The 27,024-nt window shown below is 40.9% G+C and overlaps 2 protein-coding genes across 2 annotated transcripts; one reads left to right on the forward strand and one right to left on the reverse strand.

The window, feature by feature from the left end:
- Nucleotides 1–26,623, forward strand: tmc1 (transmembrane channel-like 1). Its single transcript, XM_051951258.1, has 20 exons — nucleotides 1–244; nucleotides 9,825–9,848; nucleotides 10,217–10,694; nucleotides 10,790–10,978; nucleotides 11,070–11,160; nucleotides 11,243–11,324; nucleotides 11,455–11,561; nucleotides 11,689–11,787; nucleotides 11,869–12,011; nucleotides 12,088–12,232; nucleotides 12,323–12,517; nucleotides 13,580–13,759; nucleotides 13,836–13,988; nucleotides 22,056–22,184; nucleotides 22,308–22,375; nucleotides 22,496–22,735; nucleotides 22,820–22,945; nucleotides 23,064–23,142; nucleotides 25,084–25,219; nucleotides 25,816–26,623. Exons 1-20 carry the CDS (start codon nucleotides 208–210, stop codon nucleotides 26,025–26,027), a joined length of 2,913 nt encoding a protein of 970 aa, XP_051807218.1. The 5' UTR covers nucleotides 1–207; the 3' UTR covers nucleotides 26,028–26,623.
- On the reverse strand, nucleotides 14,729–17,565 carry LOC127534894 (tripartite motif-containing protein 16-like). Its single transcript, XM_051951257.1, has one exon. It carries the CDS (start codon nucleotides 17,450–17,452, stop codon nucleotides 15,632–15,634), a length of 1,821 nt encoding a protein of 606 aa, XP_051807217.1. The 5' UTR covers nucleotides 17,453–17,565; the 3' UTR covers nucleotides 14,729–15,631.
- Nucleotides 26,624–27,024: the final 401 nt, after the last annotated feature.

Here is a 27,024-nt window from a genome sequence, read left to right on the forward strand (position 1 = left end):
ATGCGAGTTACTCATCATGTCCCTGCCCCTCAACGCACACACACACACACACACACATTACATGCACTTGGATGACTTGCATCCACACCTGAGATGCAGAAGGAGAGAGAGAGTCCACACAAAAACTGAAGCTTCGTTCATTTCCAGCTCACATGAACTCTGGACGCTGGGCGACTGTTCTGGGGGACACAGGACCATGAGAGGAAGATGCCTCGAGACAGTCTGATCACCTCGGAGAATGACAGTAAGACCACATTTATGTTCTCAAGACTAAACTGCTGCTCTGCTTTTCACATTGCATGATGCAGCAGTATGTTTAAAAGAGGATGCTCATTCTTCAAACTTTTCTCTGGCTGTGGTGACAAAAGTCTCATAGATTTATTCAATCTGTGTTTAATTATGCTATTTTCTTTTGGTTTATGACAGCATGCTCATTTGGAAAAAAGGTTAAATTGGTTATTACTGATTATTCAAATCAATCAAGGCCCTCTGTTCTCTGCAACATTGTTGTAACAATTGATTTGGAAGCTATTTTTGGACAAAACATCCATATTTATTGAGCTTTTTGTTCAGCAATATGAGGACAAGTTAACAGTGCAGCTATTTACACATGATTACTAGTTTAAATCAATAAAATCAAATTCAAACGCCCATTATTGACCACTTCAAACATATTTACTCACTATGCTCTGGCCCCCAATTCTCTCTGCTGCATATTTGGGAGCTGGCCTCTGGCCCTTGGCTGTCTCCCCCGTCCTTGTGGGCTTAGTCACCCCGTCTCCCTTCATTAGGCCATTGTTTGTGTCTTTTGTGCCCCTGTGCTGCACCCAGCAATAATGACCCGTGTGCCGGCCACTCCGGTTACACTAAGGACACACATCAAAAGGCCGACTACATAAATATCTGTCAGTGGTCCTCTTTGTTTTCCTCTTTATCCTCCTTTGCTGCAGTATAATAGTTCTAGGTACACAATAAGGGAGCTTAATACCAGTGAAAGGGGTCAATGTGGTATTGACGGTATAAAAAATGATTTATAGATTTATAGAGACGAGGTCAGCAGAGAAGGAAGAGGTCGGGTAGGTTGTGGAGGAACTCCACTGCTCAAAAAAATTAAAGGAACACTTTGAAAATACATCATATTTCAATACGGGGAAAAAACAAACTGGATATTAGCATTGATATGGACTGGTTAATGTGTTAGGAATGAAAAGTGCCACATTGTTTGATGGAAATGAAAATTATCAACCCCCCAGGAGAGCTAAATTCAAGACACCCCAAAATCAAAGTGAAAAACTGATGTGGCAGGCTAATCCATCTTGCTGAAATTCCTTGGCAGCAACTCAAAATGGTATTCAATAGTTTGTATGGCCTCCATGTGCTTGTATGCATGACTGACGATGCCGGGACAGGCTCTGAATGAGATGACAGATGGTGTCCTAGGGTCTCTCCTCCCAGAACTGGACCAGGGCATCACTGAGCTCCTGGACAGTTTGAGGAGCAACCTGATGGTGTCGGATGGAACAAAACATAATGTTCCAAAGGTGTTCTATTGGATTCAGGTCAGGTGAGCATGGGGGCCAGCTAATGGTATCAGTTCCTTCATCCTCCAGGAACTGCATAAGTTCTCTTAGCACATAAGACTGGGCATTGTCGTGCACCAGAAGGAATCCAGGACCACTGCACCAATGTAGGGTCTGACAATGGGTCAAAGGATTTCATCTTGATACCTAATGGCAGTCAGAATGCCGTTGTCCAGCCTGTAGAGGTCTGTGCATCCCTCCATGGATATGCCTCCCCACACCATCGCTGAACAATGTTACAGGCAGCATAACATTCTCCACGGCTTCACCAGACCCTTTCATGTCTGTCACATGCACTCAGGGTGAACCTGCTCTCATCTGTGAAAAGCACAGGGCACCAGTGGTGGACTTGCAAATTCCTGTGTTCTATGGCAAATGCCAGCCAAGTTCCACGGTGCCAGTCAGCGAGCACAGCGGGCACTAGAGGACGCTGGGCCCTCAGACCACTCTCATTAAATCTCTTTCTGATTGTTTGATCAGAAACATTCACACCAGTGGTCTGCTGGAGCTCATTTTGTAGAGCTATTGCAGTGCTCATCCTGTTCCTCCTTGCACAAAGGAGCAGATACCTGTCCTGCTGATCGGTTGAGGACCTTCAACAGCCCTGTCAAGCTCTCCCAGACTAACTGCCTGTCTCCTGGAATCTCCTCCATGCGCTTGAGAATGTGCTGGGAGACACAGCAAACCTTCTGGCAATGGCACGCATTGATGTGCCATCCTGGAGGAGTTGGACTGTCTGTGGAACCTCTGTAGGGTCCAGGTATCGCCTCATGCTACCAGAAGTGACACTTACCCTAGCCAAATGCAAAACTAGTGAAAAACAGTCAGAAAACATTAGGAAGGAAAAAAAGGTCAGCGGCCTTCACCTGTAAACTCATTCCTGTTTAGGGGGTTATCTCATTGTTACCCCTCTAGTGCATCTGTTGTTAATTTTATGAACACCAAAGCAGCTGAAACTGACTAAAAAGCCCCTCAGTTACTTACTTGACCAGATCAGTATCCCACATGTTTCACTGATTTGATGCTATACTTAGATTAAAAAGTGTTCCTTTAATTTTTTTGAGCAGTGTATATAGGCGACACTTTATCTGAAAAACACAATATAATGAAAGCTGCAAGCAACATTGGACAGGTCCTCGCATCGTCGCTGGTCGGCGAATCCACATGCCCACCAGGTGGCGCTGAGACCGAGAGTGTATTTCGGCCTGTGGATATCATCAGGGCTGGACTCTGATCACACATGTAAAATTTCAGGCAGACTGAAGCACGTATGGGGCAGTTACACAGCATTTGTTGTCCATCCACCAGGTGGCGCTATCACTCTGACTTTATATTGGTCTATTGATGTCATCAGGACCAAACTGATCATACAAGTAAAATTTCAGTCAGATTGGAGCATGTAAAGGCCACTTATACACTACTTACTGTCTAGCCACAAGGTGGCACTGTGACAGTATATCAACATATGGATGTGATCAGGGCAGGACTCTGGTCATACATGTAAAGTGTGAGGCAGATTGGAGCATGTTCAGGGCAGTTACATAGCATTTCCTGTTTCATGGCAAATTGTCAAAATCCAGGAGTAGCCATTTCTATGTCCTCAGACTTTTGCAGAGCATTTTTATAAAAGTTCCTGTTGCCAATAGATGGCGCTATGAGCATTTCTACATTTATGAGTGTGGATGTGCTCGAAATTCGTCACGGCGCCACAGACACGCCCTTTGATGACAAGTGCCAAGACCTTGGAAAAACTTGTTTTTTTCCAAGGTAAGTACATCAGCATCCTGACAGTCACAACACTTTCACTTTGATTTTCATGTTATGACACAAGCTCACATTATTCATTGACTGTATCTAAAGATATTGTAAACTTAAATTCAGATATTAAATTATGCAATATAAAACAGAATAACTTAAATTATATTATTGTATATACTAGGTCATTAAATCAATATATACCACCTGGAGCTCAACGCTCAGAAGACAGTGGAGATGAGGATGGACTTCAGGAAAGCCCTAGCCCGATACAAAGTTCTACACCGCCATCATGAAGTCCATCCTCATCTCGTCCATCACCGTGTGGTCACTGGGGCCACTGCCAGGGACAGACAGACTTCAGAGCATTGTGCTCTGCTGAGAAGGTGATCGGCTGCAGCCTCCCATCTCTCCAGGACCTATATGTCTCCAAGACTCAGGGGCGAGCAGGCCGGATTGCAGCCGACCCTTCTCACCCTGGACACGAACTTTTCGAACCACTTCCCTCAGACAGGAGGCTATGGTCCATATGGAACAGAACCTCCCGCCACAAAATCAATTTCTTCCCCTCAGCTGTCGGACGTAAGAACCATTAAATAACCTCCATTTACCAGTCACTTTATTCTTTTTGTTTGCACTCATTCTGGTTGCACTATTCTGTTCTGAGAAAAATGATAACCATTTTTGCTTGCTCTTTTACTATTATTATTATAACTAGTATTATTGAATTTATAATATATTTAATTAAATAAAATTTTTATCTGTAATGATTTTAAGAGCCAGCAGGTGTCAGAGTGGAGCGACAGAGCGCCTCGTGACATCTCATCCACCCGTCACTGATTGACAGGTACAGACATAGATATATACAAACGCTAGATGGCTCGTGAGCGCTGTCAGCCTATGGGGAGCGACGTCGCCACATGGCGGCCATCTTGGGACAGGGCTGCTCGATCACTCATAACATTAAAGTCAATGGAGCATGGATTTTAAAATCACTGTATATTGCTCAATTTTCAACCGATTTTAGAACAGCTTGGTTTGTTATAAACGTCAGAGATGTACTTCTTTTACTGCTTACTGCTTAATTAAAACCATGGAATTCATATAATAATGAACACAGATATCTTTTTTCAGCATAAATGGATGTAAATGTAATTTTATTATTTAGCATTGCACTTCTTTATTACTATCAGCTTTCTAATGCACAGATAAAAACAAAGCTCAACCAAAATCAATGCACAACAAACAGAGATGTTGTCTTTTCATGAACCTGGTGCCTACATTACCCACAATGCATTTCGGCTGCAGGCTAACTAATCCAGGCATAGATGTATACAAACAATAAGTCTAAGGTCTCAATCGGAGTCTCTTAACAAGCAAATAAATACAACCACAACCACAAAGAATGTAATTTCACCTAAAGACTATGTTCTCAAAAAACGTTGGTCTCAGGAAAACCTAATAATGGAAAATCAGATTGTGAGTAACACCATCTTCAATGTGAGTAGTCAGGCAGAAAAGACACACAACTATGCCGCATTTTTCAAAACGAAAAACTGCGATTTCGGAATTGAGCCTGAATCATAGCCACGTTATTAAGGCTTGTAATAAACTAAACCGTTTGTAAATCAATCAAGAATTGAGCGAGTTATGAGTGTTAAAGTGAGGAAATCATCCACCTTACCATTGACTACAGTACAGTGCGCCAGAGCAGTTCCCTGTCCTAAGATGACCGCCAAGTGACGACGCCGCCGATCCGTCTTGAGACATCTAGCGTTTGTATATATCTATGGGTACAGATACCTGACGATGACAGTAAAGATCTAATCTGATGAGCGATTCTAAATATAATAATCATGTTTCTTTTGCTGTACCAGTGAAGCTGTGATAATTTTTTTGGCAAAATTTGATCTGGCTTCCCCACGTTTGGTCTGGATTGTACATACAATCCAGGCCAAACAGTAGACAGATTTGCAACAACAACGAATTTATTCGCAGAACCAGGAAGAATACAGGACTACAACCGGAACCGGAACTAGCTGTACAACTCAGGGTGAACTCAGGGAACCAACCTAGGAGCCTCTAGAGCAGGGGTTGGCAAGTAGATGTGGCTTCGGGCCAAAATGTTTGTAAACAATCGAACAGCGGGCCAACCTGCAGGGGGATGCGCTCCAATTCCGGGGGGGGAGGGGGCGCGATACCGTGAGCAGCGGAGCTTCTACAGCTGATCGCTGCTGCTTGGGACACACGTCTCAATTCTGATCACAGATGTATTAAAAATGACTCCTGAGACACACACATGTTTTGCACATGCTGTTGCTCAGTGAAATCTGGCTGGGACAACCGTGTCCGACCAGTAGCGCAAACGCCGAAATACCCGGCAGCAACCGACCACGAGAGTTTCGTGTTGCGGTGACAGACTGGCTTGGCTCCGTGCCAAATTTTCAAAATCCACCTGACGGGCCAGATATTATTCCTGACGGGCCAGTTTTGGCCCGCGGGCCACCAGTTGCCGACCACTGCTCTAGAGGCAGGGAAGACTTATAACAAAACAAACCCAAAACCTAAGGTTAACCCACTGTTGGTAACACCAAGGCAGGACAACTAAATGACAAGGGAAATCTAACTAACAAAAACTAACCAACCAGAAGTCTGCACTAAAACCCAAAAGCTCAACCCAAACTGCTCTTGACTATAGGGAGCTAACACAGCTGCTATGCTAACCTAGGGAGATGACAGATGATTTTTCCTTGACCCAGCCAGAATCCACGGAGGACCAGGAGCAGACCAAGGAGCCAGAGGAGTCAGGTAACCAAAAGCAATGTCTGGCATCAAACGACGACTGACGACGGTTTTAATAGGACGCCAGGACCTGATTAGCTGGCCTCCACCTGCCCATGATCTGCTGATGACAGATGACACACACCTGGACTCCTCATCAGCACAGCACACACCTGCAAAGAGAGAGAGAGCAAGGCCGAGGGAGGAGAGCCCTGCCACAGCTCACAGCCTAAGCTGTGGCTGTAACAAAACATGTGACTTTGTATGTTTTAACACCTTATTTTACAAAGCAATAAACACATTCTTGCCATCTACAGGTTGCACTTTAAAGAAAAGAGCCTTTATTTGTGACGTTGAGATAAAACGGAATAAAATGTTCCCTCTCCAGACCTTACAGTAGAGCCAGGAAGTTGCCTGATCTCATACCAACTCTGTGTCCCAGCAGGGCCATACATTCATCATGCCTGTTTGCCTGTAGTGGGAAAACAAAATATATGAAAATGTAAGTAAACAGAGTGCGAGATCTCCCTGGTCGATAGATCTTCAATATGCAACAAGCTGTCCGACCATTATAAACGAAACCCGTGAAAAAGAAGTGATTGCTGGATGTGATAAAGAGGAAATGCAATAGTTTACGCCACCATGAATCTGACTGTAACGTCCACACTATTACAAAGGCCGATAAGAGCATTTATGATTATTTGCTTGGTGTCATAAAGGGAAGTGGGCTGTTTGATTAATATGAGCAGCTGGCCGGCTCCAGGTTCAGCACATTCTGATGTTGCATATAACTTACAGAGGTGGTAATGGGCCAGTTTATTTACTAAAATGTGATCTGTCACACATGTGAGATAAGTAGAATTATGACTAACACATTCTACATTTCCCCCAAGTGCTGCGTTTGATATGCACGCTGTATAAATGTGGGCGAGTAATGCTTTTGTTTTCACCAAAGAAATATTCACTCGGGTGACAAGATGCTATCTGCTAATGTGGTTTATGCAAAAGTGTAAAACTGGTTGGTTTCCTCATTCAAAAAAACATATAAATCTTGCTCAGATTTACGCTACAGGGATGGATTATACCGAGACTTCACCCATTCAATCAGTGTATCAGCTCAGCAGTTTTTCTTTTACATGCATTTTTTTTTCAGCAGTCTTGCCAGTGAAACAAACCTACAATTCTACAATTGACCCTTCGCTAAGCCCCGCCCCCCTTGGTTACTGTTGCTACGCCTGTCAAGCTTTCCCTCCTAGCATGAAATATGGAGTTTTTAGCGGTACCGGTGAGTGATATTTCTCAGGAGATATGTGCAAATTTCTGTACATATTCTACAGCGATATCAGAGAGAAGCAGACAGAGGGGTCTCCAATATGCTTTTGAGAACTACATTCACCAAATTAAATGTTGGCGGAGTGCAAATGAAGAGGACGTTAAAATAGAGGGAAAAGCGCACAGATCTCAGTGTAAGCGCCAAACACCCCATGTATTGTCACTTCACGTCAAAAATAATCATAAACAAGAACAACAATGTTCTTGTACAGCAGGGTAAGCCGATATGTATTATATACATTTAAATTAATGTTATGTCAACTGTCATTATTGTGTGTCTGCCCATTTCTTGCTAAGCTAAATTTGTGTTTGTTTACAGCGTGCCAGGATATTGCTCACATATAGTGGGGCTGATCTATGGACTTGATCTCATTAAGGCACAGCAAAGCCCAGCAATATCTTGCACAAGTTTGCCACAACAGTGGCACAAACCAAGGGGTTACAACATTAAAGCAGTACCGATCTCATCTGTTGTTGTCGCCAAAGCCAGACGTGAGCGTAGGCGGAGACCCGTAGATTGCTAGTATAGATATGCTATACCAGTATGTCAGAAGTTGTCTCTATATATCACCAGTATTTATTTTGCTCAAATAATACACAGTAGCTCAAGTTTTAAGAGAAGTAACCTTCCATTGAGACGTCTTTCTTTGCTAATGTTATCTGACCTAACACACAGAGCCACGATTAGCTAATGTTAGCTAGCAACTTACCTTAGAACAGACGTAGGTGTTCTTTTTGATTTTGGAGGGATTTGGCTGACCATGCGGTCTCCCACACTGCTTAATCCACACACGGCACCTTTCTTCTTGTGTCTTTGGCTTGGGGAATGCAAAAAAATCAACACCACCCTCCAAGCTTTGCGGATAACAAGTGTCGGACTTGCAAGGACCATAAGCACACCGCTTCGGCATATTGTCTGCTGCTGAAAACATGACAGACCTGTCGTGCCTAGTTACAGTTGCTAAGGTAGAATTGGACAGTAGCCATTTGTGAGAGGGGCTTAGCGAAGGGTCAGTTCTACAATTTCATTTAGAAGATGCTTTTGTCCAAAGCGACGTACAACACAAGCAAGAATTCAGACATAAGGAAAAACATGTAGTAAGTGCAACTAGACGAGCCCTCAGTAGAGGGCAGAATCACGCCCATGCATGATACTCTGTATCAATTTTGATCATCCTACGTATATCCCTTCCTACTTGATCTGCTGACCTGTAACTCCACAACTGAGCAGGGGACCTTAGACTGATCTTCAGTGCCAAGTTTGATTATCCTGACTTCAGCACTTGCAGAGATATCTGACCGGACATACCCACCCACACACATACTTACCCAGCCAGCCAGCCAGCCAGCCAGATACTGAAGCGAATGCAGTAACCCCGCTGACGTACGTCAGGTGTGGTTAAAAAGTGCTTCAAGTGTGATTGGTGAAAGGTGTTGCCATCAAGTTGCAGAAGAATTGCCACCCCCCCTTTTTTTTCAACTTTGTCAATGCTAAATAAGTGCTGGGTTTTGGACCACTTGACTTATTCTACCCCTAAGGTGGAGTCAGATTAAGTGTCTAGGTGACAAACCAGTTAAGGTTTAAGATCCTTGGGATTAATAAAGTATCTATCTATCTATCTATCTATCTATCTATCTATCTGTCTGTCTGTCTGTCTGTCTGTCTGTCTGTCTGTCTGTCTGTCTGTCTGTCTGTCTGTCTGTCTATCTATCTATCTATCTATCCATCTATCTATCTAGCTATCTAGCTATCTATCTATCCTTTGTCTCTCCCCTCCAAATTTGTACACTGCATCACCTCTTACTACCCCAAACCTCAAGAGTTTCGGGTAGTAATACAAATATTACAATTTCTTTAAAAATCTAAAAGGTAACCTAAGATTTGAAATGGAATAATATCAAAAACATGTTTTGTGAGAAATAGTTGGAATATGAAATGTTATAAACTTTCATTACAGAGATATTGCAAGAAAATGATCTCACCGGGTCATTTTTGACCCACTTTTGTCTAAGAGTTAAGCCATTTGAAGTCAAATTTCTCTGTACTCTGAAGTGTTACTGTCTTCTAGAAACTTTGGTTTTATGATTTGACACCATACATTTTATAGTAGGTCAGCTTAAACTGTGTACTGATGACCTTTCAAATTACAAGTCTAGCATTTCAGCTCAAATTGTGTTGACTACATGCCCAGTTTGTCTTTCTTGTGACTAACTCATACTGATACTGATCAAATTTGAAAGTTAAGATGAACTAATATTAAGAGAGAACGTTAACAAAAAGAGAAAGAAATCAAAAGTTCTCATAATATAAAAATATTAAGGCACTCTATTTTCTCAACTTTTTCATTTTACAGTGAAATTCTCTCTCTCTCATAGTTGACGTTGGACTGGATTTGGCAGGTGAGTGGGCTCTTTTGTTATTAGGTGAATCACTAAAGGCTCCTATTCCTTAGACCATTTCTGCAGGTATGACGAGCATGAAAGATTTGTCCTGAATAAGTTAAGTGGCAAAGAGATGGAGAAATCTTGATGCATTCTGGCCTTTATTATTTCATTTTGTAGGAGATGTTTGCTTTTATCAGTCAATCACCCTTTTCAGAAGCTGCATTGTCACTTTTGCCACTTTCCCCGTTATCCCAGGATTATCAAACCTCTCAAACACTGTAAGAAAACTGAGTGGATTCATAACCCACAGAGAGGAACTGCTGAGTTTTCAATGATGTGAGTGAGAGTAAATAATGAAAACAGCATCTGCATTTTGACTACAGGTGAAGACGATGAAGTTTTCTCTTCTAATGAGGGACATGAGAGGGAACGGCATCGAGGAAGAAGAAGAGATGGTGATGGAGAGAAAAAGAAGAGGAAAAAGAGGAGGAGAAAAGAAGCACATAGAGCAGAAGAAGGTGAAGATGAAGTACAGACCAGGCATGAGAGAAGAGAAAGAGAGAAGAGAAAAAGAGCAAAGAATGATCTTGAAACAAAAGGAAGAGAAAGAGAGGAGGAGGAGGAGCAGGTCCAAACAGGAAGTGGCAAGGTGGCAAAAACAAAGAAGAATACCAAAAATGAAAAAACAAGGAGAAGAGCGGAAGAAGGGGAGGTAGAAGTGGAAGAGAGAATTGAAAAGCGGAAAAAGAAACATGGGAGTGCCAAAAAAGAGGAGAAGAAAGAGGATGAAGGTAAACAAATGGTAAAGGAGAAAGGAGGTGAGGTGAAGAGGAAAAAGCACAAGAAGGTAGTTGAAACAAGGTAAATTATTTTATTTTAACTGGAATTTCTTGCTAAGAAAAACTATTATGTCATGCACGTAATAGAGATACTGGTAATACTCTTAAATGCCTCAGTTCAGAGCAGGAGACGAGTGAAGAAGAGGACGATGAAGAAGAGGACAACAAAGACGAAGAGGTGAGACCAGAGCGTCTGACACCAGAGGAGCTGGAGAAGCTGAAGGAGGCCGTGGATGAGAGGAAGAAACTGATCCAGAGTCTGAGGGGGAAACCCTGGCCAATGAAAAAGAAGCTGGTCACTTTACGGTACTGATAATGTTCGAGTTTCAGGCTCAATTTAAGATGTCACCAGTCAATATTTTAACCAAATTATTAACAAATATTTGCTTTCCCATAGGGAGTCACAAGAGTTTGTGGAGAAATACGAGGGAGCTTTGGGGAAAGGAAAAGGCAGGAAGCTGTATGCCTACAAGGTCATGATGACCAAGGCAAGGACTTCCAATTATTTATGTAACTATTTAAATAATATCAATGAATATATGATTCATTTTTAAAATTCATTCATGTTAGAAATGCATGAAGTTCCAACGGGACTTTGAGAACTTCAAAACTGCCTGTATTCCATGGGAGATGAAAATAAAAGAGATTGAAAGTAGGTTTGCTTTATTTTTTTCTCCTCAACATACTTTCCCCTCATAGCTTTTACTTTTCATTTCTAGTTTTCTCGAATATATGTCCTGACAATTAGAACAATCCTCATATTTCTTCCCTCTGGCTCTCAGGTCATTTCGGCTCTTCGGTTGCCTCATATTTCATCTTCCTGAGGTGGATGTACGGCATCAATATGATACTGTTTGGTCTGACCTTTGGCCTGGTTATGGTACCAGAGGTATAATACAGTTTTTAGTCATTATTTTATTGTATGCTACATTTCTTAGTTCATTCTGTTGTTTTCATACTTTAGAGATTTTTTTCTTATAGTGCTTCTTCTCATCCGCTCTCATCTTTGCTAACAGGCGTTAATGGGACGTCCTTATGGAAGCATGCCAAGAAAGACCGTCCCCAGGGGTGAGGAGACCAGTGCCATGGACTTTGCTGTCCTGTGGGACTTTGGGGTGAGTTTACTACATGCAGGGGACATTTAATTTTACTTTTTTGACAGTTGTTGACTTTGATATTTAAATTTATATCCACAGGGTTACGCTCAGTATTCAGTTCTCTTCTATGGTTTCTACAACAACCAGCGTGCCATTGGCTGGCTCAAGTTCCGCATGCCTCTATCATACTTCCTGGTTGGTGTAGGTACAGTGGCCTACAGCTATATGGTGGTCATTAGAACGTAAGTTTAATGTGTCTGTATGCAATTAAGGAACCTCTTTAATCTGCACTGAGTGTGTAATTATTTCTGATTTAAGGATGGCCCGTAATGCAAATGAGTCGGGGGTTGGAGATGACAACAGCTTCAATTTCAGCTGGAAAATGTTCACCAGCTGGGACTACCTGATAGGAAACCCCGAAACTGCAGACAATAAGTTTGCTTCCATCACCACCAGCTTCAAGGTCAGAGCTGCTGAACGTTCCTCATGCAATTCTGATGCAACACAGTGTATCACATTTATCTACTGCGTATCCCATCTTCTACCTCCGCAGGAGGCAATCTTAGAGGAGCAAGAGAGCCACAAGGATGACAACATCCACCTGACTCGTTTTCTGCGGGTGCTGGCGAACTTCTTGGTCTTGTGCTGCTTAGCAGGAAGTGGATACCTCATCTACTTTGTAGTGCGTCGCTCTCAGAAGTTTGCCCTCGATGGCCTGGAGAATCACACCTGGTGGGAAAGGAATGAGGTAGGAATGAGACAAAGACAGACAAAATAAAGAAGAATCATTTTGGCAGCCGGCAGGAGTTTCTAAGTAGTTCCATTTTATTGAATTGCATGAGGTATAAATCGTTACACATCATTTTTGGATTTTGGTGTTTATTTTTAATGGTGCTTAAAGCCCATCTGTAATTAAAAGTACCGATTGAGACTTATTACACTTAAACTTTCTAGCTATGCTTTTATAGTAGACTCTCAGGGATTACTTTGGTTTCTTAGAACACTAATACTGAACATTGCCTGTATTATGAGGTAAGCATTACCACTGGCCCAGTTTCAATAAATGTGGAGTTTGAGATTCTGGATAAAGAATGTTTCCATTTCCCAGATTTACCATTCATCTCACCTGCACTGCCTCTCCCTCTGTGTCCCATCCCATGCCTTCCCCCTGCCTGTTGCACATGCAAATACAAACATGCATCCCAACTGTTTATAGTATATTTTTGCTTTCCTTCTTCAATATAAACACATTACATTCAACAAATATGTGCATCCTTAGTTTTCAGTACAGGTGTGGGGAACAGCTATGGATGTAAATGATGACAGTAACTGAAGTAAACACTTAAGACCCGCCTACATTACTAAAAAGCAAGGAATGAGCTGCCAGATGATGAAATACATTACAAATTACCAGTACACAAACCCATATCTCTGGGTAATTTGCCCAATTATAATAATAAATTTGAAATATTGTAGTATGGCAGATCTTCAGTAGATGAATGATGATATTTTGATCAAATTCACAGTTTGTATGAGGTGAACTCAACCATGTGCTCAATTGCCACATATTATATATAGTATTGTATATATTATATATTTTAGATGACACCCAAGCTATAGTATCCTTCATTTAACTGTTTACCACAATGTTTGCATGTATGCCAAGAAGCACAGATAATTTTGCTGCCCGCTGTATCATTAACTACTGGGTAAAAACAGGCTACACACTACAAAAATTATTCATCCTGAAGTGTCTTTATATATAAAATTATAGGAGCTTTTTTGAGCCTATTGCTGGTGCATTTCTCAGGTGAATATGGTCATGTCATTACTGGGGATGTTCTGCCCCATGCTGTTTGACGTCATCAGCACCCTGGAGAACTACCACCCTCGTGTCGCCCTGCAGTGGCAGCTGGGACGCATCTTTGCACTCTTCTTAGGGAACCTCTACACCTTCATCATCGCACTCATGGATGAGATCAACATTAAAGTAAGAACCCATGAATGTGCAGCTTTTTGAAATTGTATTATTAAACTGTAATTAATCTAAAGTGTGTCTATCTCAGAGGGAAGAGGAGAAGATAATAAAGTTTAATATAACCATGTGGGAAGCCAGTCTTTATAATGGCACAGTGTCAGAAAATAGCACTGCTCCCTCCATCACCATCAACCCTGCTGATGTGCCCAGAGGACCCTGCTGGGAGACCATGGTGGGCCAGGTCAGTGTGCGTGTGTGTGTGTGTGTGTGTGTGTGTGTGTGTGTGTGTGTGTCTGGGTGTGTGTGTGTTTGCCCAACCCGTGCGTGCGGCAGTGCTGGCCGCAGCCTTACGTGGTTATGCGCCCGACTTCATAAGTGCTTTATTTTGACCCGTTTAGCATCTTATTTCTATCTGTGTGGTACAGTACGAAGATAAAATTGAATGAATGAGTAACACCCTTTGTATTTGCAAAGCCACTGTATTTTAAATACCCTCAGAGTATCTGTAACAGAATATAATTTCTGTTTGTACTGTGTACAGTTGACGTAATTTCTTCCAATCAAAAGAGAACATGATATTGGCGGGAGGGGATTGTGGACGCAGGTTTCATGACATTTTTCACTCATTTTTTGCAGTAAGGTTTTCTTCTAGTTATTATTTTCACTTGCTTCAAAGGTTTTCATACCCTTTAAAATTAGCCAGAGAGCACCAAAATTGACCTGAAGCTTTAAAGATTTTCTGGGGGAGGACCCTTAGACCCCCCACCAATACCACTCATGACATTTTTTCTATCCAGGTTACTAATCTTCTACACCTGTACACTCTCCCATTCAGTTTGTTTTACAGTATTGCCAAATGTGTCTATATAAACTTGTATGCTATAGTAGTATTGTATTGCATCATTTTTAATAGTGGCCAATGATTGTGACCAAAAGAAAATATTCAGTCAGATGAAAATTTTTTTTCTTTAATCCCTGCTTTAGATTTACAATTAAACAAAAGAAAATGTCCAACTTTCCACAATAGATCCACCATTAGACAACAAACAATGTTTTACTGTAAAATTTTAGGAAAATATCCAGTTTTTTCCTGTTCACATACCATTTAAACACAGTGTTCTGTTTCCCAAGCCCTTTTTTAATATTTTTTGTTTATAATACATGAACCATCATAATACAGAAATCATACAGAAAATGTCACTTTTTAAACATTGATTTTCAAGGATAAACTCATGAGACATCACTTGTTTCAGGAAAAATCAACTTGGTTCATTAATCAAACCAATAAATGTTGAAATATTTTTTTATTCATTTCATCCACCACCAGTCTGTTCAGTTAGTTTGTCTCCACTGTATAAGAAGATAATCAGTGTTGTCCTTATTGATTATTGGTAGAGTCATAATAATAATACAGGTCTACATTCTTAAGCATTTAAGAAAACAAAGTAAAAATCATCAACTACGTTAATCTACAATTCTTTGTACTGATCAAACATTTCCATTGGCAATCAGGATTTTCAAACACAACAGTATCACAAGCTCATTTCCCCACAAGTCATGTACAGTAATTTTAGCACATTTAATGAAGCCCAGCAACATTTTACCTTCTTACTGTGAGCATTTTCAGAGTCACAAATGAAAATGATGGAGCAAGTTTGATTCTCCGTCCTCGTAATTTCATTCTACTTAATGCAGCTGCACACTTTGAGAACAACATCTGCTTTGACTAAAATGGTTTTTATGTCTGCAAAAGTCAAAGATTCATTCCAGTCAACATTCAGTAACAGATATTTGGGACTTTTGGAGCAGGAACACCACAGCACAGAAACAAAAATCAATTTACATGAACAGATTTTAACTCTTTGGCTCCTTGATAACATCTGTCTACTTGAGCTCACAAAATTCAACAGAGCCAGTAACTCTAAATCCAGTATAGAGAGGCTGAGTGAATGTGGTCTGGACTCTGTGGATCAAAGTCATGGTGTCAGAGACTCTGTAGAAGGACAGAATACCTGCACTGTGATCCAGATAGACTCCAATTCTGGAGGACTGAGGATGAGAGATGAGAGTTTTGATGCTGTTGTGAACGAAAGTGCATTTGTATGAATTTTCTAAAGCCCAAGATCTGTCGTTGTACCCAAATTTACTTTCTGGTCCTGTTCTGCCGATATCCTTGTATGTGACTGCTACTGAAACTGTAGCTCCTCTTTGTTCAACCTCCCAGTAACAACGTCCAGTCAGACTCTCTCTGCTCAGGACCTGCCACTTTTCCATGAATCTGTCTGGATGATGATCAGATGGTAGTTTCAGTGTCCAGTCGACTGTTGCTTTCTTGTTCCCCTCAGACAATAATAACCATCTGTTTGCTGTGTTTGGATCCAGTGTGAGGTGACGTAAGTACTGTAGGAACTCTGCTCTGGTCTTTGGTTCTGCTTGTGGCAGTGTCGGTGGTGGGTTAACATCTATTCCATTCCTTAACTCAGTCCTCAAGCCTGAAACATCCTGTTCTGTCAAAGACCAAGTTTCCAGTCTTGAATCATGCTTTCTTTTCCTAAACCGACTTTTCAAAGTTGGAACATTCTCTGATCTCTGTGACTGAATCTTCAATCCTGAAACTTCCTCAGGTCTTGGTAATGTCTTTGTCCAGTCTCCTTTCAGAATATCCTGTAGTTTATCTCTGGTCTTTGACACAGCCACTGTAACGTCATCAAAGTATTGCAGACGGTGAACACTGGAGATGTTGGCTGGGTTTGTGGATTCACTGAGATGTGACATGAAAGGATAATCATGTAGAAACTGGATGTGGTCTTCTGTTTGTGAAAGTTGCTCCAGCTCAGAGCTTCTCCTTCTCAACTCAACAAGCTCCTGCTTCAACTTCTCCTCAAGATCTCTGACTTTTCTCACCTCATCTGTCTGCTTGAATCTGATCTGCTGTTTCACATAACAGTTTCTTTTCTCAATGAGACGGATGAGATCTTTGAAGGTCTTCTCACTGTTGGTTACAGCTTTGTCAGCAGACTGATTGATGGCCTTCACCTCCTGCTGAAGCATCCTCACAGTTTTCTCTCTGTCCTGGATTCTCTGCTGGATCTTCTCTTGATTCAGCCCAGCAATTCGTTGTTTGTTATTCCTTTCTGCTGCAGCTGAAACTGTATCATGACCTCTATGTTCATCCAAGCACAGATAACAGATACACTGCTGATCAGTGCGACAGAAAATCTTCATCACCTCATTGTGACCAGAGCAGATGTTCTCCTGAAGCTTCTTGGACGGGTCCACCAGCTTGTGATTCTTTAGTGCAGCAACACGATAGTGAGGCTGGAGGTGTTGGTCACAGTAAGAGACCAGACACTGCAGACAGGACTTTACAGCTTTCAGTTTCCTCTCAGTGCAGAAATCACAGGACACATCTCCAGTTCCGGCATAGCAGAGATCGGCTGGAGCAGATTGACGTCTTGTCTTCTTCACTTCCTCCACTAAATCTGCTAAAATGGTGTTTTTTCTCAGGTAAGGCCTCGGCATGAACATCTGTCTGCACTGAGGACAGCTGTAGATATGCTTCTGATCCTCTCCATCCCAGTGAGTTCTAATACAGTCCATACAGTAGCTGTGTCCACAGTTAATAGTCACCGGATCCTTCAGTAAATCCAAACAGATCGAACAGTCGAGTTTCTCCTGGTCCATCTGAATTCCTTGCTGCTCCATTTCACCTCTCAGAGACGCTGAATGTCAGATAGTTTCACTTCCTCACATGAGACAGAGAAACTAATCTAACCCTTCACATTCACTCTCGGGTATGACTTTCACTTCACAGCATGTTGGTTATACCCATCTGTAGACTTGAGATCTGTGAGGGGTTGCTGAAAACATGTGGACTGGATGAGATTGGTTGTTCTTGAAAGCAGGAAGAGGAGGAGGAGTTCTCAGGTTTCAGTCCAACCCAGGAAGAGGAGCTTCTGTATCAGCTTGGTGTTTCTGTAGCCACTATTGAAAGAGTTTGTGTCACCAGATTGGATGAATTCAGCCCAAAAAAAGTTCCACTTTGCTGTTATGGCAATATGTAATCTTTGGGGAAATCCGGTTCGCGTTTTTACTCTTACTTTACTTAGAGTGATAAGAGAAAGGGTGGGGGCCTCCCAATAAATGTGAATGAGAGATGGTGAAATGCTGGCACATTAGCATTAAAGAGCAGTTCTGCACTAAGGATGTGGAATTACTGGCAGTCAGTCTGCGTCTGTTCTATCTGCCCTGGGAGTATTCACATGTAATAGCTGTTACTGTGTGCATCCCTCCCTCGGCTGATGCGGCTGCAGCCTGTGAACTCATCCACAGTGAAGTGTCCCAGCTGCAAACATCACACCCTCAGTCACTTATTATCTTCTCTGGAGTCTTTAATCATACATCACTCTCTGCCACTTTCCCCACATTCACCCAGTACATGACCTGCCATACCAGAGACAGTAAAACCTTGGACCTACTGTGTGCAAACATCAAGGAAGCATACAGCTCCTCCCCCTCCCCCCACAGGGCCGCTCAGATCACAATCTGTCGAGACTGCAGTCCATTTACATATCTATGGTGAAGAAACAACCCCCACCATAAGGTATGTGAAGAAGTGGTCTGACGAGTTCACTGAAGCGCCTGGGATGTGCTCTGTGGTCCACATGGGGAGGACATTGATTCAGTGACAGACTGTGTTAAGATAAGATAGATAAAATAAGATAATCCTTTATTACTCCCTGTGTCCTGGAAATTTCCCATGTTACAGCAGCATACATCATACAGTAGAGCAACAATAAGCAACAATAAACAACAATATACTTTGACAATATTGTAATGATAAACATAGTAACAATCACAATATGTTCAGGAGTGTAGGATGGAAAATGTGGTTTATGTAATGATGTGAAGTAAAGTAAAGGTAAAATAGCGCAAGAACTGTGCAGATTATGTGGTAAAGGATGATGTGATAGAGTCCAGTTTTGTGTTAACATCAGCCAGTGATGCTGATGGATGGAATGAATGACTTGCGATAGTCATATCGTATTGTATCACATGTTGGGGACAAGCTGGGCAGGCAGTCATCAAACCGCTGGAGTCTCTTTACAAATAGACTTTGAAAATCCTGGACAAAAAATCAATGCAATACCACCGTTGCGGGATTTTAGATAAGCATCGTCTTCTGAGCTTTGAAAATTTTAAGTTATTTTCAAATATGTGTCTTGTCTTTAAAATTTTAAATGGTTTGGCCCTTCCTCCGTTGCGACAGTTTGTTCAGTATCACTCGGCACAGTCTATTAAATCTGCAAGAATATCTTCCACCACTGACTGTGCAATACCTTTTCGACGCACCACCTTTGGACAGTCAGCTTTTTCTGTAAAAGCTACGGCTCAGTGGAATGCCCTGCCTGATGACATTAAGACCTGTAGTTCTATCAGCAGTTTTAAAAACAAACTGAAAAACCTGCTTAAGAGCACTCAGAACTGCAACCATTAATGTCTTTTTCATTGTCATTTATGTGTGACTGTGTGTACATGTGGGCTTTTAAGAGTGTGTGTGTGTTGATTCACTGTCATGTATTTTAGTCTAGCAATGTTCTTTTAATTGGCATTTTTGTGTGAGTGTCTGTGCTTTTAAGAGTGTGTGTGTGTGTGTGTGTGTGTGTGTGCGCGCGCGCGTGCGTGCGTGCGTGCGTGCGTGCGTGCGTGTGTGTGTGTGTGTGTGTAAACTGTTATGTAACTGTGTGATGTAATTGTTGTTGCAGCATGAAATCCTGGACACCAAACGTCACAGCTGCAGCAATAACTAGAAAAGCACTCAGAGAGCGCAGACCTCCGCCAAGGATATTGACATGCCCATGGAACATTGTATTCACATACATTTATATATGATTTAGAACATTTTGGATGACATACTAAACTATGAAGTTTTTGTCACATTTTGGACAACATACGAAAATATGACATTTTACTGAAATTTTGGACGACATACTAAACTCTGACGTTTTTCTCACATTTTAGACCACATAGTAAACTACGACGTTTTTGTCACATTTTGGACGACATACTAAACTATGACATTTTTGTCATTTTTTGGAGAACATACTAAACTATGACGTTTTTGTCACATTTTGGACAACATACTAAACTATGACGTTTTTGTCATATTTTGGACGACATACTAAACTATGATGTTTTTGTCATTTTTTGGACGACATACTAAACTATGACGTTTTTGTCATATTTTGGACGACATACTAAACTATGATGTTTTTGTCATTTTTTGGACGACATACTAAACTATGACATTTTTGTCACATTTTGGAGGACAATACTAAACTATGATGTTTTTGTGGGTTTTTGGACAACATACTAAACTATGACGTTTTTTCTCTCATTTTGGACGACATACTAAACTTTGACATTTTTGTCACATTTTGGACAACATACTAAACTATGACGTTTTTGTCATATTTTGGACGACATACTAAACTATGACGTTTTTTCTCTCATTTTGGACGACATACTAAACTTTGACATTTTTGTCACATTTTGGACAACATACTAAACTATGACGTTTTTGTCATATTTTGGACGACATACTAAACTATGATGTTTTTGTCACATTTTGGACGACACACTAAACTCTGACGTTTTTGTCACATTTTTGGACGACATACTAAACTATGATGTTTCAGTTACATTTTGGACAACATACTAAACTATGACGTTTTTGTCACATTTTGGACAACATACCAAACTATAACTCAGAGAACATTGTATTCACATACAGTTATGTACGATTTAGAAATTGAAGTATTGCATTGTATTTTCATGGAAACATAAGACATATATTTTCATGAACAATTTTATTCCATTCTTAATTAATCAACAAGGACAGAGGAAAACAGGAAACCCATACAGTAAAGGATCATGAGCTGGAATTGAACCTGTGTTTCTGAAACAGTTCTGTTTACGAATCGCCTTCTTAACCAGTTGAGCTACCTGGACACCTTGTTCCAATTTGTTGGACGACATACTAACCTATGATGTTTTTGTCATACTTTGGACCACATACTAAACCACATACTAAAAAATTCAAAGCGATCCAGAATCCAGGATCCTTTCTGGATTGCCACCAAAATTAAATCAGCTCTTCCTCTTACCATAGTCTACATCCCCTGAAAATTTCATCTGAATCTGCCCAGGCGTTTTTGAGTTATCTTGCTAACAGACGGACAGACAGACGGACAGACAGACCGACAGACAGACGGACCGACAGACGGACACACAAACGCAGGATGTCACATAACCTCCTTGGCGGAGGTAATAACAAAGATGTATTGTAATCACAGATTTAATAGCAATAATAATAATTTAGATCAGGCTTTTAAACCACAGTAACACAGCAACAGAGTTTTTTTTCAGGTCATTTTATTAAATTATGCCATGTATTGTTTTTTCAATTCAAAATTCACAACCCCAATTTTCTCATTTCTGGTTCCTACAAAAAGCATAATTAAATGGTATTAAGTGCATAATAAAGTGTTTATTAGCTTTGAGATGTTTTTCATGCTTTACACCAGATAGCTGTGTAAAGCAGAGTTAAAGGATGGATGACTAATTTACTGCTAATAAATGTATAACAAAGGAGAAATAATCCTTTTAAAGCCACAACAAAAGCTTAGTAAAGGCTTAACAGTGACATAACAGGTAAGTAGTTAAATTTAAATGTGTTTGTAATGCTTGAACAAACAATTATAAGAACCAAAAATATAGCTTTTATTAAAGGTCTTTAACATTTCAGCACGTGTATGATATGTAATTAGCACCTAATTAGCATAATAATGTTAATAAGCATCTTTTAAGGACTTGTATGACTTTATTGGTTAGTAAATCGATAATATTCATTACAAGGACTTTAATATAAAGCTTCACGTATCATTCCAATTCAATAATCCTTTTGTCTTTGCCTGTCAGTAAACACAAAGATAGGAAAGTCGGTTTTGTGATTTGCTGATTTAGTCCGTGTGAGGAGCCTTTCTGACAATGGTTTTACGTTATTACAGCTGTATTAAACAGTGGTTTCTAATCTAAATTAAGAAATGTACTAATTACTGTGATACTTCTAAATATTTTGGATCAAAAAAGTGAAAGAAATGCAGACACTATCTATTTTGGAAAACACCCCTCAGATGGATGTTAAATATTGAGTCATATGTGGTAGGAAACCATTTGTCATGGTAATGTGTACATAATAATATCAAATACTGTATGTTTAAACATATGACTGCTTCATCCTTTGCAGGAGTTTGTTCGGCTGATCATATCTGACACCATGACAACCTATATCACGCTGCTGATTGGTGATTTCCTGAGAGCTGTGCTCGTTCGATTTCTCAACTACTGCTGGTGCTGGGACCTCGAGGCTGGATTTGTGAGTCAGCTTTATATTTGTAACTGTTAAAGTGCACACCTTTTCCCAGAGGAAAATTTTAATTTTGCCTTTGAAGGTGACACAGAAGAGTTACTGTTGTCTGTTCTGTGTCATTTGTAAAAGCCGTCCTACTCTGAGTTTGACGTCAGTGGGAACGTCCTGGGTCTGATCTTCAATCAAGGAATGATATGGTAAATAAAACACTCACTATACCTTTCATTTTTATGTCTTATTTTCAACCAGCAGCTGTGGTATAATGAAAAGCTTTGCATCTGTTCTCCACTCAGAGTTAAGTCTGGTTTTCCTTCTAGGATGGGTGCTTTCTATGCGCCCTGCCTGCCTGCTCTAAACGTCCTCCGGCTCCACGTGTCCATGTACCTGCAGTGCTGGGCCGTGATGTGCTGTAATGTGCCCCAGGAGAGGGTCTTCAAAGCCTCTGGCTCCAATAACTTCTACATGGCCATGTTGCTGGTCATCCTCTTCCTGTCCACACTGCCTGCCATCTACACCATCGTCACCATCCCTCCTTCCTTTGACTGCGGACCCTTCAGGTGGTGATGCTAGTTCCAGGCATCGGGCTTAAAAAATATAATTGCTTGTGTTTCTTTTTCTGACCTTTACCCTCCTCCCCATAGTGGCAAGAACCGTATGTTTGATGTGATCCATGAGACGCTGGAGTCCGACTTCCCTGCCTGGTTTAGTAAAGTGTTCAGCTACGCCTCTAACCCTGGCCTGGTCCTGCCCTTCATACTACTCATGGTGTGAGTCAACAGCAGACTGTGTGAATGTGTAGAATGCTGTGCAGTGCACAAATGTTGCATTACTATGTGGTAAATTTTACAATCTTTGATGAAATTCATCCGTTAATTCATCTTTCAGACTGGCCATTTATTACTTGCAGTCCACATCTAAAAGCTACAGAGAAGCTAACGTGGAGCTGAAGAAAAAACTACAAACGGTAACCTTTCATCTAGCTCTCGTATACTTCTGTACTTTTGAATATACACTCAACAAAAATATAAACGCAACACTTTTGTTTTTGCTCCCATTTTTTATGAGATGAACTCAAAGATCTAAAACTTTTTCCACATACACAATATCACCAATTATCTCAAATATTGTTCACAAATCTGTCTAAATCTATGATAGTCATCACTTCTCCTTTGCTGAGATAATCCATCCCACCTCACAGGTGTGCCATATCAAGATGCTGATTAGACACCATGATTAGTGCACAGGTGTGTCTTAGACTGCCCACAATAAAAGGTCACTCTGAAAGGTGCAGTTTTATCACACAGCACAATGCCACAGATGTGGCAAGATTTGAGGGAGCGTGCAATTGGCATGCTGACAGCAGGAATGTCAACCAGAGTTGTTGCTCGTGTACTGAATGTTCATTTCTCTACCATAAGCCGTCTCCAAAGGCGTTTCAGAGAATTTGGCAGTACATCCAACCAGCCTCACAACCACAGACTACGTGTAACCACACCAGCCCAGGACCTCCACATCCAGCATGTTCACCTCCAAGATCATCTGAGACCAGCCACTCGGACAGCTGCTGAAACAATCGGTTTGCATAAGCAAAGAATTTCTGCACAAACTGTCAGAAACCGTCTCAGGGAAGCTCATCTGCATGCTTGTCGTCGTCATCGGGGTCTCCACCTGACTCCAGTTCGTGGTCGTAACCGACTTGAGTGGGCAAATGCTCACATTTGATGGCATCTGGCACGTTGGAGAGGTGTTCTCTTCACGGATGAATCCCAGTTTACACTGTTCAGGGCAGATGGCAGACAGCGTGTGTGGCGTCGTGTGGGTGAGCGGTTTTCTGATGTCAGTGTTGTGGATCGAGTGGCCCATGGTGGCGGTGGGGTTATGGTATGGGCAGGCGTGTGTTATGGATGAAGAACACAGGTGCATTTTATTGATGGCATTTTGAATGCACAGAGATACCGTGACGAGATCCTGAGGCCCATTGTTGTGCCATACAACAATGGGCCTGGATCGGCGTGCTCTGGATCGGCGTATACGACAGCGTGTACCAGTTCCTGCCAATATCCAGCAACTTCACACAGCCATTGAAGAGGAGTGGACACCCCCCTCCAATAAAACAAAAACATAAAAAAACAAAACTGCACCTTTCAGAGTGGCCTTTTATTGTGGGCAGTCTAAGGCACACCTGTGCACTAATCATGGTGTCTAATCAGCATCTTGATATGGCACACCTGTGAGGTGGGATGGATTATCTCAGCAAAGGAGAAGTGCTCACTATCACAGATTTAGACAGATTTATGAACAATATTTGAGAGAAATGGTGATATTGTGTATGTGGAAAAAGTTTTAGATCTTGGATCTTAGATCTTCATCTCATAAAAAATGGGAGCAAAAACAAAAGTGTTGCATTTATATTTTTGTTGAGTGTATATATGTATAGGCGGAAACAATGCTTGGAAACTTCACATGAATGACACTAAAAGTTGAGTGATGAGTTGAGAAAGCTGACAAAGTTTTGTTCAGCAATCATGTGACATGAACGAAGTCACAAAATAAACCTTTAACATTCTAAATATCAAAGGTAAATAGAATTTTGTTGCTTATTTACTCTGAAGACTTGCTGGTAAAATTCACTTTGTAGCTGTGAATCTTCCGGACATTGTGCAGGTGCACAGACAGACCACCTGAGGCCACTGTGGTGTCTGTCTGTAGCCACAGTACTTTTGTATTAGAGTTGTCACACCAGTAGAGAGCAGCACAGCACATCAGTCCAGAGATGACTGGCTTTAAAACTCACCATTAACACAGTAATAAGGAAGCAGATGAAAATAATCTACAAAGTGATGGTACATTCTTAAATGCTGTGCTCTGAGTGGACTTAATAATAGAATATGTGTCCCTTTTGAAGCAAAATGAGGAAAACAAGAAGAAGAACAAACGAGCAGCACTGAAGGCGCAGATGGATCTAGAGGAGGCCAGAAAAGCAGCATCACAGGCTGCAGAGAAACAAAAGAACAACAATGCATCATTACAATACCAAGAGGGTGAGACTCCTGAATTTAAATGAAAACAAGAAAAAAAATTGCAAGTTTAATTTCTATGACATAGAGTAATAGCAGCAAGCATTGATACTTTGGATACGATACCAGGTTTCTGATAGTCCACCGGAGAACACTTTAAAAAGTGCACTCTGTGTAAACATTCGATGACCATGTCCTATGATATTGATGCTCAAACTTGGTTATAAAAAATGTGTTGAGCAAAAACAAGATTTTGGCTTTAGATTGTGACAGCTGAAATACATTGAAATTGATTCGATTGCAATTTTTAACAGACCTAAACAGTGTCTTTAATCCCAGAAAATTTCACATACTTAACTTCTTTACATTATTTAATTATAAGGTCTGACAAAGTCTTAAAAAACTGTTGCAAATTAAAAATGCAATTAACGTCACCCCACCCCTGTGACTATAGTATGAAGGTACAATTGTCCATCACTTTATTAAATGGACTAAAGTTACTGTACAGAGAAGTCAGTTGATTCTTGGGGTGTCAGGTGGGCACTTTTTTCAGTTTTGTTTGATTTTTTTTGAAGAATGATCCATAGATCCATTTTTCTGACTTTTACCTCGTTCTTTAGCGGATGAGGAACAAAACTACGGCAGCAGTCAGAGGCTGTATCATGTTAAGAATGGACGCAACCCTCCTCCCATGAATGGAGACCAGCAACTGCCAGCCTCCAGAGCACCTGGCCCCAGGACCTATCACCATGGCAACCACGGGGCTCCTGGCTACCTTCCCGGTTTCTCTGAGTCGAGGTTGTGCAGGGTGCCGAGCCTGCAGAGACACTGAGAAAATGAAAGCAGAATATTGTTGATCAACACGACAAACTTAACTGAGAAGTTAATGTTTAGATGTTTGTCCTCTGTGACATGCAGTAATGAGAATGCCAATTTGATGGCAGTTTATGTACATTTTGTCTGTCAGGAAAGTTCTTCAGTGGAGTCCTGACTTCTCCAAAGTTGTCTCTCAAGTCAAAACAAAATTTTACTTTTGAAAAGAATCAACATGCACAGAACACAATCTGGACAAGTGACTGGTGAAGGGTGAAAATGTCGCAGCTTTTATATAGACACATAAACATGAATTAGACATCTTGGTATGTGTTATCTCTAGGTTGCTACAGCGCAGGCACTTAGGAGTGGTTTCTTATCCTTCAAACTCCTGTGTGAGCAGATTGTGTTCTTGTTCCTCTTTTAGCACACATCACACAGTATTACAATGAATGAAAACATTCAATCATCAAATACAAAAAATTAGTAACATTGTCCAAGATATATATTTTTTTCTTTTAATAAATTGTACTTGTACTTGTAATTGTACTGTCAATAAAACAAGCTGTCAGCATATCAACTTGGTAGAAGTTATGAGTAATTGCAACAAGAGCAGAAGAGCGTCTTTGTCTTCAAATGTTGCCTTATAGTTCTTATACGGTACCAGCGTCTTTTGAAACATTTATCTGTAAATTAAATGTGCAGCAAACTGTAAATTCATTTGAAATTTGATTAAGCAGCACTGATTGTCCAACTTGGTTTCCATCTTTATACTATAGCGAGATCTGCTAACCTCTTCATATCTCAGCGACATATTGCTCAAAAACAGTTATTTTTATGACATAATTTTGAAAAGGTTTTGCATTAATATGTTTTGTGATGCATTCTGATGATCCCCTTGCCTTTGAAGACGCAAAACATGTCTTTTCATCCACTAATCACACTTTGGCTTTGCTTGCAGACCACAGAAAACCTCCCAATTTTTGAGTAAATGAGTTCAGTCCTATTCAAAATGA

This window comes from Acanthochromis polyacanthus, chromosome 7 (genome assembly GCF_021347895.1).
Source record: "Acanthochromis polyacanthus isolate Apoly-LR-REF ecotype Palm Island chromosome 7, KAUST_Apoly_ChrSc, whole genome shotgun sequence".
Classification (NCBI taxonomy): Eukaryota; Metazoa; Chordata; class Actinopteri; family Pomacentridae; genus Acanthochromis; species Acanthochromis polyacanthus.